Source organism: Dendrobates tinctorius, unplaced genomic scaffold (genome assembly GCF_039654945.1).
Source record: "Dendrobates tinctorius isolate UK_male_01 unplaced genomic scaffold, ASM3965494v1 ptg000010l, whole genome shotgun sequence".
Taxonomy (NCBI): domain Eukaryota; kingdom Metazoa; phylum Chordata; class Amphibia; order Anura; family Dendrobatidae; genus Dendrobates; species Dendrobates tinctorius.
This window is the reverse complement of record NW_027361678.1, coordinates 10,327,015-10,345,774: the sequence shown is the minus strand read 5'-3', so window position 1 is coordinate 10,345,774 and position 18,760 is coordinate 10,327,015. Positions and strand designations below refer to the sequence as shown.

Genomic DNA, 18,760 nt, shown 5'->3' with positions numbered 1-18,760 from the left:
CCAGCAGAGAGAGAAGACACATGGGCCTGCTGCTCACAGTTCTGGACTTTACCTTCACTTCAAGTAAAGTTTGTGATTTTCAGAGATTAATAATCAACTTCTTGGGGAATATCAAAGATTGGCAAGTAGGAGATTCCCAAGACCACACCTAAGTCCCAAATTACTACAATCTCATAGCAGGTGGTCAGTAAGTGGAAAATCCAACCCCCAACATGGTCCCACAGGACAGAACACAATCAAACCAGCATAAAGGTTAGATTTTTAGTATCATTGCAGAGACAGAAATCTTCCATTATTGTGCGAATGGTAGAACAGAATGAAAATGCTAATCAGATGCTTCAAGAAAGATAATAAATATTGGAGAGACAATCACAGAGCAGATAAAGAGAAGGAAACTAGCAGTGATCTGACCCTACCTGATCGTGCCAAGTTCAGGAGGATGAATGATGAATTGTCACTGGGTGGCAGGTCCTGCAGCAGTGATGACGGAATGGAGGGAGACAGCAGGGCAGCTTCGCTTTTATGATCCTGGGAGTCTGTGTTGGGATCGACCTGAAGGCTGCCCAGCAATTCTGTGTCAGGAGCTTTAGGTGATACCCGATCCTCCACGGAAGCATCTGATAAAAATACTATGTTCATAAGCATCACACCGAACACTATATGTCCTGATATCACATACACCATGCTCTAGATGTCTACACAATACACACACACACCAAGCGCTAGATGACCGGACATCATAAGGAGCACTAGACAACAGAACATTACACACACCGAATGCTAGACGGCCGGACATCATAAGGAGCACTAGACAACAGAACATTACACACACCGAATGCTAGACGGCCGGACATCACACAAATACAGAGTGCTGTATGACCGGACATCACACACATACTGAGAGCTAAACGACCGGATATCAGACAAACCGAAGAACTAGACAACCAGATATGAGACACCTATGGAGCGCTAGACGAACGGATATCAGTCACACAGCACTAGACATCCGGACATCACACACTCCGAGCTCTAGACGAACGCACATTAGACACTAGACACACTAAGCGATAGACATCTGACACACCAAGCACTAGACGACCGGACATCACACACACACCGAGAGCACTAGACGACCTGACATAAAACACATACGGAGAGCTAAACGAACGGATATTAGTCAGAGCACTAGACGTCTGGACATCACACACACCGAGCGCTTGACGACTGGACATCAGACACAGTGAGCACTAGACTGGATATCAGACACATACGGAGGTTAGACGATTGGACATCAGACACACCGGGAGCTAAATGAGCGGAAATCAGACTCACCGAGAGCAAGATGACTGGACATCAGACACTTACAGAGCGCTAGATGACTGGACATCAGACATACTGAGCACTAGACTGGACATCAGACATACTGAGCACTAGACTGGACATCAGACACATACAAAGTGCTAGATGTCTAGATATCACACACATATCGAACGCTAGACGTCTGAACATCACACATATACAAAAGTGCAAGACTACAGGACATCAGACACACAGAGCACTAGACGACTGGACATCATACACATACAGTGCGCTAGACGACCAGACATCAGTCACATACAGAGCGCTAGATGGCCGGACATCAGACACACCGAGCACTAGGCAATCGGACAACAGGCACACCGAGAACTAGGTACTAGACGACCGGACATCAGACACATACGGAGCGCTAGACAACGGGACATCAGACACATCGAGCACTAGACAACAGTACATCAGACACATACCAAGAGCTAGACGACCGGACATCACACACACCGAGCACTAGATGTCCCACCAGTCAATGTCACCATGTATGACTTCATGAGAGCCACAGTATGGTTGCTGAAATAAAGGCATGGATGCTATTCAGGGTGCCACACAATATGTACTTTAAATTTTCGAAAAATGTACACTGTTGTGTGCCTTTATAATAGCAGTGTGCCTTTTTCTGCAGCTTGATACCGACCAGATAAGGGTGCTGTGCTGACTGGGCCAATTCAAAAAAATAAAAAGATGTGCAATGTTAAAACAAAGTCAGTCTTTCAAAAACTAAAAACTGTGACACCATTCAGGTTGTTAAAAGGGTTTCTCCCCTAACGCTCAATTCCGCATTGGCAGGTCAGTTTTACTGATCACAAATGCCTGCCACGATGTGACCGGGCAGGCACCGGGACACATCACCATCAAAGCCACAGAATTCCAATTGCGAAAGTAAGCAGCACTGAAGAAACCCTTTATGATAAGAATAACGGAAGTAAAAAGAGAATACAAGCCACTCACCTGCCCTCCGTGATGGGTGATGTTTCTTAATGTGAGCATTTCTGCTCCCGCTTTGGGAAAAGGTTTTGCTACACACTGGACACTGATGTGACTTCACGCCTGAGAAACAGTATGAAGGGTCAGTCATGAACAAGGACCCTAACTAACAGCCCCCCTGCCACATCCATTACCTGAATGAACCACCTGGTGTTTTCTAAGACTGGAATATTCGGCAAAGCTTCTGCCACATCCCTCCTCCTCACACAGAAAGGGTTTCTCTCCTGCCAGAAGCAGAGTCGTGAGTCACGAACAACCACAGCAGGACGTACACACAATGCAGAACTCACCAGTATGGACCCGCAGATGGTTCTTCAGATTTCCAGCTGTAGTAAACTGCTTCTGGCACCCAGGTTCAGGGCAAAGGAAGGGGCGTTCTCCATTATGTGTGCGCATGTGAACTTTCAACCTCTGCAGAACATAAAAGCTTTTCCCACAACCGTCCACAGGACATGTGAAGGAACGTTCATTTCTGGAAGAAAGTTATACGGTTACATTTCACTTTTCAGAACACTTTGATTTTACACTTATGCAAGAGAAAACATTAGAAAGTGACAACTCTGCAATCAGCTGATGGCATGCAGGCTGTGGAACATTACCAGTCAGATTCAGCTACAGAGCCCATCTAACCAGCACTAGGCGACTAATTCTACAAGTAAATTCTGCTCGCTGGACAATACTCTACAGCGTTATGCCATACCACCACCTGGAGAAGACTCTGAAGTCTCCAGCACCATTTACATGCTGCTGGAAGGCACTTACATGTGAGTTTTCAGGTGATATCTCAGGTGTGTTGGTCGTACAAAGGATCGCTCACAGCTGTGGAAGGTGCAGCGGAGGCGTTGTTCTGGGTGTGCGGGTCTGGTCTCACAGGTGCTGTTCGTGGACGCATCGGCTGAAAACAATACACAATGTTCTGGAAAACCGCTCCATTCTCACATCAAGAACTTCAAGGGGCAGTGTGAAGAATATTGGGAGACATAATTCCTTGCCAATCATCTGTATGCTATTGGGCATGGAATTATATAAAATCCTTCAGCACATGCTGTGGTAACATGACACCTGGCCAGCTCAGACAAAGGATTCACATCCACACCTAACTAGCTGGTATGCAAAATTCTACAGGAAGACCCCATGTGGATCCAAGCCGTGCGACATGAGTCCTTTGTTCAGCCTACTAGGATTTCATGAAGGAGTAATGGAAATAATATACGTCCTAGCTATACATCATATATATTTCTGAGATCCGCAGACCAGGGCAAGCACCTGTCTGGGTTCAAGTCATTCTAACACACACGGGAAGAGAGATATATAGAACAGTCACTAGCAGCTAGGTAGCAAAATTGTGTTTAGACTCTATGAGTAGCAGGGCCCCAGTCGGATCCATTGGCTCCAGAACCGTTGCCCTAGGACATCCCAGAAAGGAGTTATGATCTTTCAAGGTTTTGGGAGATTTATCTCAAAACCTCCAGGGGAGATTTAGGTTCAGTCCAGAGGGCAGTGACACAGAGGGTTAAATACTTGTGTGCAGCATTTCCTATTGCTTTTTCTCTGGGAGGTTGCAAGGACATCATGTGAGGACAAATCACACACAGAGGGAATCACAAGCCTCACATGTGGCAGCCCCTCCCTCGCAAGCCAGGCCTTTCATGTAACTGGTAACTAGATGTTCTGCTTATACCTATTGTCCTACCCCTATTGTATTTTCATATCTGACCATTACATATGTATTGTGTATATACACTCACTGGCCACTTTATTAGGTACACCATGCTAGTAAGGGGTTGGACCCCCTTTTGCCTTCAGAACTGCCTCAATTCTTCGTGGCAGAGATTCAACAAGGTGCTGGAAGCATTCCTCAGAGATTTTGGACCATATTGACATGATGGCATCACACAGTTGGCGCAGATTTGTCGGCTGCACATCCCTGATGCGAATCTCCCGTTCCACCACATCCCAAAGATGCTCTATTGGATTGAGATCTGGTGACTGAGGAGGCCATTTGAGTACAGTAAACTCATTGTCATGTTCAAGAAACCAATCTGAGATGATTCGAGCTTTATGACATGGCGCATTATCCTGCTGAAAGTAGCCATCAGATGTTGGGTACATTGTGGTCATAAAGGGATGGACATGGTCAGCAACAATACTCAGGTAGGCTGTGGCGTTGCAACGATGCTCAATTGGTACCAAGGGGCCCAAAGAGTGCCCAGAAAAAATTCCCCACACCATGACACCACCACCACCAGCCTGAACCGTTGATACAAGGCAGGATGGATCCATGCTTTCATGTTGTTTACGCCAAATTCTGACCCTACCATCCGAATGTCGCAGCAGAAATCGAGACTCATCAGACCAGGCAACGTTTTTCCAATCTTCTACTGTCCAATTTCGATGAGCTTGTGCAAATTGTAGCCTCAGTTTCCTGTTCTTAGCTGAGAGGAGTGGTACCCAGTGTGGTCTTCTGCTGCTGTAGCCCATCTGCCTCAAAGTTCGACGCACTGTGCGTTCAGAGATGCTCTTCTGCCTACCTTGGTTGTAACGGGTGGCAATTTGAGTCACTGTTGCCTTTCTATCAGCTCGAACCAGTCTGCCCATTCTCCTCTGACCTCTGGTATCAACATGGCATTTCCGGCCACAGAACTGCCGCTCACTGGATTTTTTTTCTTTTTCGGACCATTCTCTGTAAACCCTAGAGATGGTTGTGCGTGAAAATCCCAGTAGATCAGCAGTTTCTGAAATTCTCAGACCAGCCCTTCTGGCACCAACAATCATGCCACGTTCAAAGGCACTCAAATCACCTTTCTTCCCCATACTGATGCTCGGTTTGAACTGCAGGAGATTGTCTTGACCATGTCTACATGCCTAAATGCACTGAGTTGCCGCCATGTGATTGGCTGATTAGAAATTAAGTCTTAACACACAGTTGGACAGGTGTACCTAATAAAGTGGCCAGTGAGTGTATAGTATATAGTGTGCCCTTAAGGCGATTAAATATACAATTTAACCTTGGGCTGCTCTTTTATATCGATCCACGAATCCACACGTCCGTTTCTCTGCCTAATCTCACATTCTACTGGGGCGGGTTTCTGCCCTGATATAACACTGTTAACAGACCAGGCGTATATTGAACGAGTAACTGTCAGGGTTGTGGGCGTATGTAGTGCCACATAAGTGACTTGAGTGGGCCACCTTCTCACACTGCCTGTATTTCCCCAGGCCCGTGTGGAGAGGGAGTGTGTGTGTGTGTGGGGGGACTGTGAAAACCAGTGCCAAGAAGACCTTATGTGTCCCTGGTGGTGCAGAACGTCACATTGGTACAAGTGGGGAGACCTTACCACGTGATCCCGTTGACGTAATATTGACGTCCAACGGGTTGGCGAAGTGTGGTTCCTTCATGTTTCACCATAGGCAGATACTGCTTAGCCATCCATTTGTCCTGAGACTGGTGACACATGCATCTCATTCATCTCCCACCAAGCAGCGTCTTTTCTCATCTCGATACACAGTCAGCTGTTCTAACAGCTGGACATCCTCTGGGCTAGTCACACACTGTACAATGCAGCTAGACATCCCCATCCCCTGGGCTAGTCACACACTGTACAATGCACAGGGACGCCGAAGTACCAGCAGGCACTTTCTGGGGCAACGCTTACCATTGCTGATGGACTTTGCATGTTTTGCCAGATGAGCCCGGGTGGCAGCAATTAGACTGTCATGAGCCAACTCCTGAACCCGCAGAAACCATGGGGTACTGCTGTCTGTGCAGTCACTGGGCAGGAAGTCATTTCTAGAATCTTCAGCTTCATCCTGAACAAAAACCATGTGCTCAGATGGAGAACCCAGTCCTGGAAAACAAAAGTGCCATGGACCTCAGCATTGCTGCAATATGAAAGAGTAGGATGTGCGAAGAAGACAATGCGGGCACTACAAGGGTATATATATCATGCAGGGCACAGTGCTCTGCACGAGGATTTCCGTAACAAACAGAGAGATATACTCACCTTCCGACGGCCCCCAATCTCCTCTCCACACTCCCGGCATCTTCGGGTCCCAGTAATGCTTAGCGCGAAGGACCGGAGACAACGTCACTTTCGCGGGAGCGCGACGTCATCAGCGGTCTTTCGCGCAAAGCATTACGGAGACCCGAAGATTCCGGGCGCATGGTGAGAGGAGGGAAAGAGTCCGTGGGCTGTCGGAAGGTGAGTATATCACTATTTTTTATTTTAATTCTATTTTTTACAGGTTTATGGTACCCAGGGCCTGGAGGAGAGTCTCCTCTCCTCCGGACCCTGGGTACCATCCCCACATTGAGCAGTGCGCCGGTCATCTCCCAGCTGCATCGCTGCTGGCCTCCGTGAGGCAGGAGATCTCCCGACGATAGCGGTGGTGTGCGTCGTTCGAATGCCGCGCCAATTCGCGGCCGGACTGCGCCGGTCGCTGATTGGTCGCGGCCGGCCATAACAGACAGACAGAATTTGACAACGATTATATAGTAGATATATATTTCGGATGAAGTATTGAACACGTCACCAATTTTCTAAGCAAATCTATTTCTTTTTTTTTAATCAAATAAATTTTTATTAACGAAATTCAAACAAAGAAGCAGAGTCCAGACATTACAATGTCCAACAAGGTCACATATTTTTAACTATAACGCATCCCACCCCCTTATAGAAACATCAGCAAATACTCAGAAGTACATCCTGCTTTCAGGATCATCGTCTCTCCACCCACGGTGTCTACATTGCATTGAACATTTTTCCATTTTCTTTTGGCATAAATACCTTTTTCCATATTTACAATAAAGTCTGATTGTCTAAAAAATTCTTGTATCATCAGCGGTTCTTCATTTATCCAATGCCTAGCTATTAATTTGCGAGCAATGTATAACAACCTAGCTATCGCCAATTTGAACGGATTTTGAATCTGAATCTCCTCCACATAACCTAAAATACAGGCACAGGATCCCTCTCAATTCTACAGTCATACACTCCGAGTATAGTGTTAATAACCGCTGTCCACTATGAGTCCAGTTTGGAGCACTGCCACAACATATGTAAGATCCCATCCCCATCAGCATGACAACGAGGGCATCCAGAAGGAGCACATATATTTGTGAGAGTCTACCTGGCTCACTCAGTGACAGTTGGGGTATGTATTCCATAATCCCCTCCCACTTATCCTCTTCTATCGGTCCCAATTCATTTTCCCACTTCTCTGTAGCCTTAGGCTAAGTGCCCACGTTGCAGAAATGCTGTGCAATTGTCTGCAGCATTTCCGCAACTCCCTGCCGCGGGTAAAACGCATGCGGAATTCACATGCGTTTTCCCGCAAAATACAAGTGTTATGCAAGCGGTTTTAGCTTGCGGAATTCAAGCGCTTTTCCAAGTGATTTGAAGCATCGCTGGGAAAGTGATTGACAGGCTGGTCACACTTGTCAAGCATAGTGCTTGACAAGTGTGACCAACTTTTTACTATTGATACTGCATATGCAGCACTGCCTAATTATGTTGCATTTATGTGATTTGCTCCATTATGCCGGCCTCGCCGTAACCCAGCTCCACGGCTGCTTCAATCAATATTTACTGGATCTAACTCCAATATCCTATGGTCTAACTCATTGATTTGTACAATTTTGTTCTACAATGATTTTGCACACAATGATCCTGTACATGATGGTTTTGTACATAGTGTAAATATGTATATCTGTTTGTACATTTTTGTGATTATCACTGTATATAGCCTAATGTCTATCTTTGTATGTGTCTTTTCTAGTGAGGTTTGAAAAAGACCCGACATAGGGTCGAAACGTTACCTCAATGCACTATTCCCCTGTGGTGTCTTCAATAAAAAATTTTTTGCATTGAAAATCAGTGCAGCTGTTTTCTCTTCACTGGATGACTGTCTGGACTAAGTTCCAGGTTCAGCTTCCACCTACCTCATATCCACAGAGTGCACGCCTTGTCTGTATCACTATGCAGCATCAATAGCAAAAGATAGAATGTTAAAAATAAGTAAAAAAATTAAATATATGGATATACTCACCTTCTGTCGGCCACCGATCTCCTCAGCGACGCTCCCGGTCCGTTCTGTTCCCAGGCGTGCTTTGCGAAAATGACCTTGGTAACACCATGCGACCGTGACGTCACAAAGGTCATTTTGTTGCAAAGCACGCCTGGGAAGCACTGCTGAGGACCAGGAGGACTCCGGGGGCTGACAGAGGGTAAGTATATCCCTATTTTTTATTTTAATTCTATTTTTAACAGGAATATGGTACCCAGGGCATGGAGGAGAGTCTCCTCTCCTCCAGATCCTGGGTACCATCCGCACATGAAACGCTCACTTTACGCATGGTGGGCATAGCCACATGCATAAAGTGAGTGTTTCAATGCAATCCTATGGCGGCGGAATCACAGAGATTCCGCAAAGTTAATGGACATGCTGCGGATTTTTCCGCAATGCGATTCGGTAACAATGCATCTAATTCATACAGGCAAAGAAATCACCATAGATGTTCATAAATTATGTGTAATAATGAGGAATCACACAGGAAAGAGTATTGAGTACACTTACTGAAATTTAATACTTCGTTGTTGGTGATGCAGCTTCAAGACACCTCCTGTGCGGAGAAACTAGTTGCAGACATTGCTTAGGAGTGATTTTTGCCCACTCTTCCACACAAACACTCTTCACATGTTGAAGCTTCTATGAATGCTGAGCTTCAGTTCCTTCCATACATTTTCTATAGGATTCAGGTCCGGTGATCGGCTCGGCTTTAGCAGCTTTATTTTCTTCCTCTGAAACCAATAGAGGACTTTCCTTGGCTTTGTGTTTGGGGTCATTGTCTTGCTCAAATGTCCATGTGACGACTCCGCATTTCTTCTTAATAATGCTAGATGTAAATTCCAGAATCATAGACTGCTATCTGAAGTACTGACTCTTCTTGTAGGTTGAATTGATATTTCTAAATGGAGGAATGGTTGTTATTTAACTCCTATCAGCTACTACAGTTTATTGTACTCTTATCTTTGCTAAAAAGGGATGCATGGTCACTGAACAATAAGGTTTCCTGACATGTTGATTACACATTGTACCGGGCAATGCAGTTTGTTGGTTTGCAAACATTGAAGGATAAACTAAAAATAATCAAACAATGCGAGTTAACCTCATTACATCATTCTTTTGACCTCTGGATGCTGGCTTGAAGGACAGTTGTTGACTATATAAGAAGACTTTGTCACTGTTGCAAGGGAGTCTATAGGATGTCAGCTTAGGGGGGCCACAGCTGAAAGAACATATCTGCTTCATTGACCATCACTGGACCCCCAGAGATGTCTTGAAGAATCCAGGTTTGGACAATCAGGTCACCTGGCTACATACCTCACTGCTCTTGGTTAGCTTCCTAACCTTGTTGTTACTTCCTCGCTTTGGGGACCCGCCAAAAGCGGGGTCCCTCTTTTAGAGGAAGTCGGCCCTGGAAGCAGTTCTAATCCAGGAGAGTCAGCCAACGGGTGACTCTGTAATTTGCACCATTTTGGTATTTTGCTGGGACTGTTCTATATGCAGTTTGTTGGTGGTTCAATAAATTATTGCCACACAGTTTTAGCCTCACCCTGTGTTATTTGTGTAGTGTTCTGCCCATAAGAAAAGAGAGCGGGCGTTCTTTGTCATGTGCCATTGTCCAACCGGTTTCAGCTAGCAGATTAGAACACCGCTGACACGACTCCACAGTCCACCCTTGTTTCATCTTTATCATCCTGGTAGATGGCAGCAGATATTTTATCAAGAAGGTCTCTGTACATTTATCCATTCATCCTTCCTTTAATCCTATGAAGTTTTCCAGGGTGTATGCTGAAAACAGCACAACACCATGATGTTCCCACTTCCACACTTCCCTGTTGGTATGTTTTTTTGGGGGTGATATGCAGTGCTTTTTGGCCCCAAATGTGTATTATGGCATCCAAATAAATACATTTTTGTCTCATCTGACAAGACTCTACTCTAGTATTTCACAGGCTTGTCCAAAATGTTGTTGAGCAAACTGTAAATATGCTTTATGTTCAGCAGCGAAGTCTTATGTGGTGAGCGTGCATACAAGCCATGGAGATCGAGTGCATTACTTGTTTTCTATGAAACAATTGTACTTGATGATTCCACGTCTTTCTGTAGCTCTCCACAGGTGGTCCTTGGCTCTTGGACAACTTCTGATAATTCTTTTTACTGCTCTATATGAAATCATAGAATGTTAGAGTTGAAAGGGACCTCAAGGATCATCTTGTCCAACCTCCTGCTCAATGCAGGATTTACTAAACCATCTCAGACAGATGTCTGTCCAGCCTATGTTTGAAGACTTCCATTGAAGGAGAACTCACCACATCTCGTGGCAGCCTGTTCCACTCATTGATCACCCTCACTGTCAGAAAGTTTTTTCTAATATCTAATTTGTATCTTCTCCCTTTCAGTTTCATTCCATTGCTTCTCGTGTTTCCATGCGCAGATGAGAATAATGATTCCTCTACACTGTAACAGCCCTTCAGATATTTGTAAAGAGCTATTAAGTCTCCACTTAGCCTTCTTTTTTGCAAGCTAAACATTCCCAGAACCTTTAACCCCTTAACCCCCAAGGGTGGTTTGCACATTCATGACCAGGCCAATTTTTAGAATTCTGACCACTGACCCTTTATGAGGTAATAACTCTGAAACGCTTCCATGGATCCTGGTGATTCTGACATTGTTTTCTCGTGACATATTGTACTTCATGCTAGTGGTAAAATTTCATTCAAATAACTTGCATTTATTTGTGAAAAAAACGGAAATTTGGCGAAAATTTTTAAAATTTCGCAATTTTCCAACTTTGAATTTTTATGCCCTTAAATCACAGAGATACGGCACACAAAAAACTTGATAAGTAACATTTCCCACATGTTTTACTTTACATCAGCACAATTTTGGAACCACAATTTTTTTTTGTTAGGAAGTTATAAGGGTTAAAAGTTGACCAGCGATTTCTCATTTTTGCAACACCATTTTATTTTTACGGACCACATCACATTTGAAGCCACTTTGAGGGGTCTATATGATAGAAAATACCCAAAAGTGACACCATTCTAAAAACTGCACCCCTTAAGGTGCTCAAAACCACATTCAAGAAGTTTATTAACCCTTCAGGTGTGTCACAGGAATTTTTTGAATATTTAAAAAAAAAAAATGAACATTTAACTTTTTTTCACAAAAAAAAATACTTCAGATTCAATTTTTTTTGTTTTTAACAAGGGTAACAGGAGAAATTGGACTGCAAAAGTTGTTGTGCAGTTTGTCCTGAGTATGCTGATACCTGATATGTGGGGGGCAAGCACTGTTTCGGCGCATGGCAGAGCTCAGAAGGGAAGGAGCGACGTTTGACTTTTTCAATGCAAAATTGGCTGGAATTCAGATCGGACGCCATGTCATGTTTGGAGAGCCCCTGATGTACCTAAACAGTGGAAACCCCCCACAAGTGACCCCATTTTGGAAACTAGACCCCCCAAGGAACTTGTCTAGATGTGTGGTGAGCACTTTGAACCCCCCGTGCTTCACAGAAGTTTATATCGCCCGGACGTGAAAATAAAAAAATCGTATTGTTTCCACAAACCTGATCATTTAGTCCCCAATTTTCTTATTTTTCCAAGGGTAACAGGAGAAATTGGACCCCAAAAGTTGTTGTCCAATTTGTCCCGAGTACGCCGATACCCCATATGTGGGAGAAAACTACTGTATGGGCACACGTCGTGGCTCGGAAGGGAAGTAGTGACGTTTTGGAATGCAGACTTTGATGGAATGGTCTGCGGGTGTCATGTGCGTTTGAAGAGCCCCTGATGTACCTAAACTATTGAAACTCCCCACAAGTGACCCCATTTTGGAAACTAGACCCCCCACGGAACTTATCTAGATGTGTGGTGAGCACTTTGAACCCCCAAGTGCTTCACAGAAGTTTATAACGCCCGGGCGTGAAAATAAAATCATATTTTTGCCCCCAATTTTTTTTTTTCCTAAGGGTAACAGGAGAAATTGGACCCCAAAAGTTGTTTTGCAATTTGTCCTGAGTACGCTGATACCCCATATGTGGGGGTAAAACACTGTTTGGGCGCATGGCAGAGCTTGGAAGGGAAGGAGCACCGTTTGACTTTTTCAACGCAGAATTGGCTGGAATTGAGATCAGACGCCATGTTGCGTTTGGAGAGCACCTGATGTTCCCAAACAGTGGAAACCCCCCAATTCTAACTCCAACCCTAACCCCAACACACCCCTAACCCTAATCTTAGCCCTAGCCCTAATGGGAAAATGGAAATAAATACGTTTTCTTTTAATTTTATTATTTTTCCCTAACTAAGGGGGTGATAACGGGGGGTTTGATTTACTATATATGGCGGTTTTTATTTCTGGCAGCTGTCACACGCTAAAAGACGCTTTTTATTGTAAAAATAGTTTTTGCATCACCACATATTGAGAGCTATAATTTCTCTATATTTTGACCCACCGAGTCATGTGAGGTCTTATTTTTTGCGGGACGAGTTGACGTTTTTATTGGTATCATTTTCGGGCACGTGACATTTTTTGATCGCTTTTTATTCCGATTTTTGGGATGCAGAATGAACAAAAACCAGCGCTTCATGAATTTCTTTTGGGGGGGTGCGTTTACACCGTTCCGCGTGCGGTAAAATTGATAAAGCGGCTTTATTCTTCGGGTCAGTACGGTTAGAGTGATACCTCATTTAGGTTATTTTATGTTTTGGCGCTTTTATGCAATGAAAACAATTTTATATAAAAAATAATTATTTTTACATCGCTTTATTCTGTGAGCTATAACTTTTTTATTTTTTTGCTGATGATGCTGTATGGCGGCTCGTTTTTTTGCGGGACAAGATGACGTTTTCAGCGGTACCATGGATATTTATATGCGTCTTTTTGATCGCGCGTTATTGCACTTTTTGTTTGGCGGTATGATAATAAATCATTGCTTTTTGCTTAGTTTTTTATTTTCTAAGGGGTTCGCTAAAGGGGTTAACTAGTGAGACAGTTTTATAGGGCGGGTCGTTATGGACGCGGCGATACCAAATATGTGTACTTTTATTATTGTTTTTTTTATTTCCAAAAAATGAATTTATTATGGAATATTTTTTTTTAATTTATTTAGCGATTTTTAAAAAATTATTTTTACCCCTTTTTTTTTTTTTTAACTTTATTACATTGTCCCAGGGGGGACATAGCTGTCATGTGACAGATTGCTGATCTGTCACATCACAGGCACTGCACAGGCTTTCCTCATGCCTGCGCTTTGCAGGCACTGAGGAAGCCAGCTCCCTGCAGGCCCCCGTCGCCATCTTGGATTCGGGGACCTGCAGGGATGGAGCCCCCCCCCCCCCCCGCAGCAGCGCTGCACATTGCGCTGCTGTGGGGGGCTCAGGGAAGCACGGAGGGAGCCCCTTCCCTGCCGATGCTTCCCTTTAACCCCCGGTACACCGCGATCGTGTTTGATCTCGGTGTGCAAGGGCTTATCGTGTCGGGGGCGGTCCGTGACCGCCCCTGACACATTGTGCCGGGTGTCGGCTGTGATCATCAGCTGACAATTTTCTCCTTTTTTTTTTCTCATTAATGTACACTCTGCACCTCATCTTGACTAAAAAAAAAAAAAAAAAAAAAAAAAAAAAAGTAGAAATTTTTGCAAATTTATTAAAAAAGAAAAACTGAAATATCACATGGTCATACGTATTCAGACCCTTTGCTCAGTATTGAGTAGAAGCACCCTTTTGAGTTAGTACAGCCATGAGTCTTCTTGGGAATGATGCCACAAGTTTTTCACATCTGGATTTGGGGATCCTCTGCCATTCTTCCTTGCAGATCCTCTCCAGTTCCGTCAGGTTGACTGGTGAATGTTGGTGGACAGCCATTTTCAGGTCTCTCCAGAGATGCTCAATTGGGTTTAGTTCAGGGCTCTGGCTGGGCCAGTCAAGAATGGTCACAGAGTTGTTCTGAAGTTACTCCTTTGTTAGTTAAAGGGGTCTGAATATTTTCCGTACCCACTGTACTCCAGATGAGGTCTGACCATGGAGGAGTAGAGAGGGATAATTACTTCATGTGATCCAGATTCAATGCTTCTCTTAATACGTCTTAGAACTGTGTATGCCTTTATTGCTGCCCGCATCTCACTGTGGACTCATGTGCAGTTTGATCTATTAGTATATCCAAGTATTTTTCACACGTGCTGTTGCTTAGTTTTATTCCTTCCATTCTGTAGATGTCATTTTCTTTTTCCTTGCACAGATGTAGAAATTTGCATTTCTCCCTGTTAGGGGACGCAGGATGCATGCAGCGTCATGCGCCCGTAGGCGGAGCTACTGACAGAGGCACTGCAGGGGGCGGGGCTTAGCGGCGGCCGTGCGCAGGCCGCCGCTGCGGCCTTAAACGCAAATGTGAAACTAGCCTTAGTCGCTACCCATTGTTCAAGTTTATCTAGTCTAGCTCCTTCTGAATCCTTTGTCTTCTCTAGTGTTAGCTATCCCTCCTAGCTTTACATCATCTGCAAATTTGGTTAGTTTACCTTCTGTTCCCTTATGTCACGACTGAGCTGTCGGGTGACTCGGGACCAGGGGCTCCTTCCCTGTCCCTAATACTAGGGGACGACCTATTCCCTGGGATGACGTTGACTCCACCCGCGTTATCTCCTGAATCCGCCCTCTGTCTGTTCCCTTCCCCCACCCAGGGAAGAGAAAAGCTGCCGTGCACTGCAGTACACCAAGCTGACGAACAAGGCAACATGAGCAAGGGGTAACTGTTATATATGAGTGAATATTTGTATGCCTGTATTTTCAGAGGAATTCACTGGGGAGTGGAGGATGGGGAAAAAAAACAAAAATAAGAGGAGGGAAGGGAATTATCACACTTACAAACCATTCAATAGTCTCTGATAACTTCTCCAAACTCTTCTCATAATAAGCATCAAAACATCTCTCCTCCAAGCCATACATGCTGATATTATTAGTCACCAAGTGGCAGGATTGCTTTTTAATTACTGAGAGATTTTAACACTTTACAGGGCTTTTTGCACCTCTTTCCTGCATGTGTTCAATACTTTTTCCCTTGTGTCATTTCTCATTATAACACATAATTTATGGACATCAATTGTTTAATTTCTTTATGTAGTATAAAAAGGTGTGGGGTGCACCAAACAATCAATGGGTTCTATATATGAGGGTGCAAAAGCATTGCATGGAGAGAACCATGAAATGTAAGAAAAAAGACCAAGCAAAGAATGGCCTGCACACCAATTAAATCTGATAACACATAATAACCGTAGACATGGAGCAGGGGTGTGAGGAGCAACCCCACGCGTATCGCTTGCAAGCGATACGCGTGGGGTTGCTCCTCACACCCCTGCTCCATGTCTTCAGCCCTGTGTTAGCTTTATTTTGGATGCCCATGGGCATTATTCCCTTGGCTATCCACAGACTTCATGGGTGCCTGGCCATCCACAAGCACATCATCTGGCAATATTGAGCTGGCTTTCAGGGTTTTTGCTCATTAGGTGGTTCAGTGAGTATGTAGCTACAACTTCTCTTACATTTTAACAGCCTTATTTGTTTGCAGGCTCCTGAATTGTGGTCCTGGAAAGTTTGTACATTGGGCTGGTTTATAGGAATCAATTTGGAGACTACATACGTCTCAGAAAAAACTCTGCACACATGGTGTATTGTGATGGCTTTTCATTGTCTGTACTCTTAATGATACAAAAAGGGCTCTATACCTATTATGGCTGTATGTGATTATTATATGCAGGGGTGTTACATGGACTTCCTTTGTCCTTTTTAATTGTTTTTAACACGTGTGTTGTGTTTTCCAATAAAGCATTTTTCTACGGTTATTATGTGTTATCAGATTTAATTGGTGTGCAGGCCATTCTTTGCTTGGTCTTTTTTTCTCTTACATTTCTTGTTTAATTTCTTTGTCTGTGTCGATCTGATGGATTGTTACCATCATCTGGTGAGAATTTCATGTCAATAGCACCTTTAGAAATAGATTTACATAGAAAATTGGTGACCTGTTAAAATACTTCTCACCCGCTGTGTGTTTCGTATGTTTCTCACAGAAAATTATTGCAATTACAAGTTTATTTCCCTTGTGTGTATTGGAACATAAAAAACACAGACCAAAAAAGGCAAATTGGACATAATTTCACACAAAATTATAAGAGATGACCTGCAAATATATATTGTAAATAATAATTTAATAACTGACAGCCAGCATGGATTCATGAAGAATAAGTTGTGTCTAACTAACATGAGGAGGAAAGTGCAAATCTGGATATTGGTAATGCAGCTGATGTGCTTTATCTTGGCTTTACAAATGCATTTGATCCTGTACCATATAAGAGCGTTATAATGAAGCTCCATAAGCAGGGACTATGGGAAACTATAAGCAGATAGGTAAGGAATTGGGTAAATGACAAGAAACAAAGTTGTCATAAATGTTTTGCTTATTTCTATGGCCAGTGTGAGCATGCCTTTACATCATGCATGTTTTCAAGTCATACTCCGGCTCAGTTTTCTGTTTTTTTCTTTAGCATTTTTGTATTCAGTACAAATAGGGTGTGGCCCCCTTTTCACTGAGCTGGGTGGGCAGTTCATATATAGTCCCTCCAAAGCTGGGTGTCCGGGTGGGACCTGGTGACTCTCTGCCACTGTTCACACTAGGTGGGTTTTGACATTGGAGAGTGTAGTTGCTGTCCCAATTGGGTATACCTTGTCGTGGTGGGACAGCTTTATGCTTTTTTTTTTAGACAAAAAAACCCAGTGTTTAATAAGTACCCTATGTTGATTGTTTAATGCACTTGCTTTATTTTCATTAGGGTATATGCACACATTGTCTTTTTTTGGTTTTAGATGAGGTTTAATGTAGAGTAATGCACCTGGGACAAAGTAATCCTATTGCTGCATATACATTAAATGGGAGTATACAAAGTACTACAGAACAGGGGAAGGACTTGGGTATTATGGATACAAGTAAGCTGAGCAGCAGCACTCAATGTCAGCTAGCAGCCACAAAAGCAAGTAAGATTTTAGGATGTATAAAAAGAGAGACAAAATCCCGCGATCCCAATGTATTGTTACCCCTTTATAAATCACTGGTGAGGTCACAGCTAGAGTATGTGATTCCAGCAGCTAAATAGGAAAGGGTTCTTTACAGTTAGAGCAGACAGACTGTGTAATGCTGACCATTACTAAATGGCTGACACTATAACAGCGATTATACAAGGGCCGGATGATTTCCTTGATATACATAAGGCTAGTTTCACATTTGCATTTGGAGGCACAGCAGACGCTCGTCGTGAAGCTCCGCCCCCTGCCACACCTTCTCCGGTCAGCTCCACCTATGGGCGCATGACGCTGCATGCATACCCTATCTTTAGCATTGGGTACGCAGGCTGGGCGCAGGTAAGCGTTTGCCGCCACATGCGTCGTTTTGACGGTGCGGCGACCGCACCAAAATGCAACACGTTATAAAGAACTTAAAATGGCCATTTGTTGAATTTGCAGCCTTAAAAGGTCACATTTACCGAAATTAAAAGCTTTTTCAATCAAAATTATCTTAACAGGCCGAGTTACATGTAACATGTCACTGCCATAATTCTTGCATCCATTGATCTTTTGGAAAGTTTCTGCTTTAATTTCCTTGCAGGATGTCAGAAGATAATCTCTCAGAGCTGTTGCTTTATGTGAACGGCTTCCCACCCTCATAGCCTGGCTGTGTGCCCACGTACCTTTTTAAGCGTTTCCGCGGCGTTTTTAAATGCGGGATTCTGCCGCGGAAACGCTTAAAAAAAGCGTTCCATGCATTTTTAATAGAAAACGTACATGTTGTGCCAATGGTGCGTTTTTTACTGCTGCGGAATCGCTTAGCGGTAAAAAACGCAGTATGTTCATTAATTTTGCGGAATCGCCCGCGATTCCGCATACCATCAATTATATGGGGGAAAACGCATGCAAAAACGCTTGACAAACGCTTGTAAAAACCGCATGCGTTTTCCTGGGAGCAGGGTGTGCGATTCTGCTCAGGTTTATTCTGCATGAGAAACGCTACGTGGGCACATAGCCTTAGAGTATCCTCCCTCAAAGGATCTAAGTTCACAATAAAATACAGTGAAACCCACGCAGCTTTTTTTTTTTTTTAATTATTTATTTACAGCACAGGTGGCTGATGAATACTCTCATCAGCTGCTCCTGCTCTCACTGTCATTAGCGGCAGCAGTCATCAGCTGATGGGAGCAGTAGTCCCATCAGCTGACACCAGTGACCAGAGGTAAACTTTATACCTCCTATCACAGCTGCTGACTCACGCTGTTTTTTTGACAGCGTGGGAACTGCAGCTG

At 43.9% G+C, this 18,760-nt stretch overlaps 1 protein-coding gene across 3 annotated transcripts in view; it reads right to left on the bottom strand.

Moving 5' to 3' along the window:
- The window catches only part of ZNF410 (zinc finger protein 410), a 42,135-nt gene that overhangs the window by 17,377 nt on the left and 5,998 nt on the right, over positions 1–18,760 (bottom strand). For all 3 annotated transcript variants that reach the window (XM_073586657.1, XM_073586668.1, XM_073586663.1), the window contains exons 5-10: positions 6,012–6,203; positions 3,118–3,250; positions 2,646–2,827; positions 2,490–2,579; positions 2,320–2,418; positions 417–617 (exon numbers count right to left, since the gene is read on the bottom strand). In XM_073586657.1, the coding sequence (XP_073442758.1) occupies positions 417–617; positions 2,320–2,418; positions 2,490–2,579; positions 2,646–2,827; positions 3,118–3,250; positions 6,012–6,203 (897 nt within the window). The remainder of the gene's footprint in view (positions 1–416; positions 618–2,319; positions 2,419–2,489; positions 2,580–2,645; positions 2,828–3,117; positions 3,251–6,011; positions 6,204–18,760) is intronic.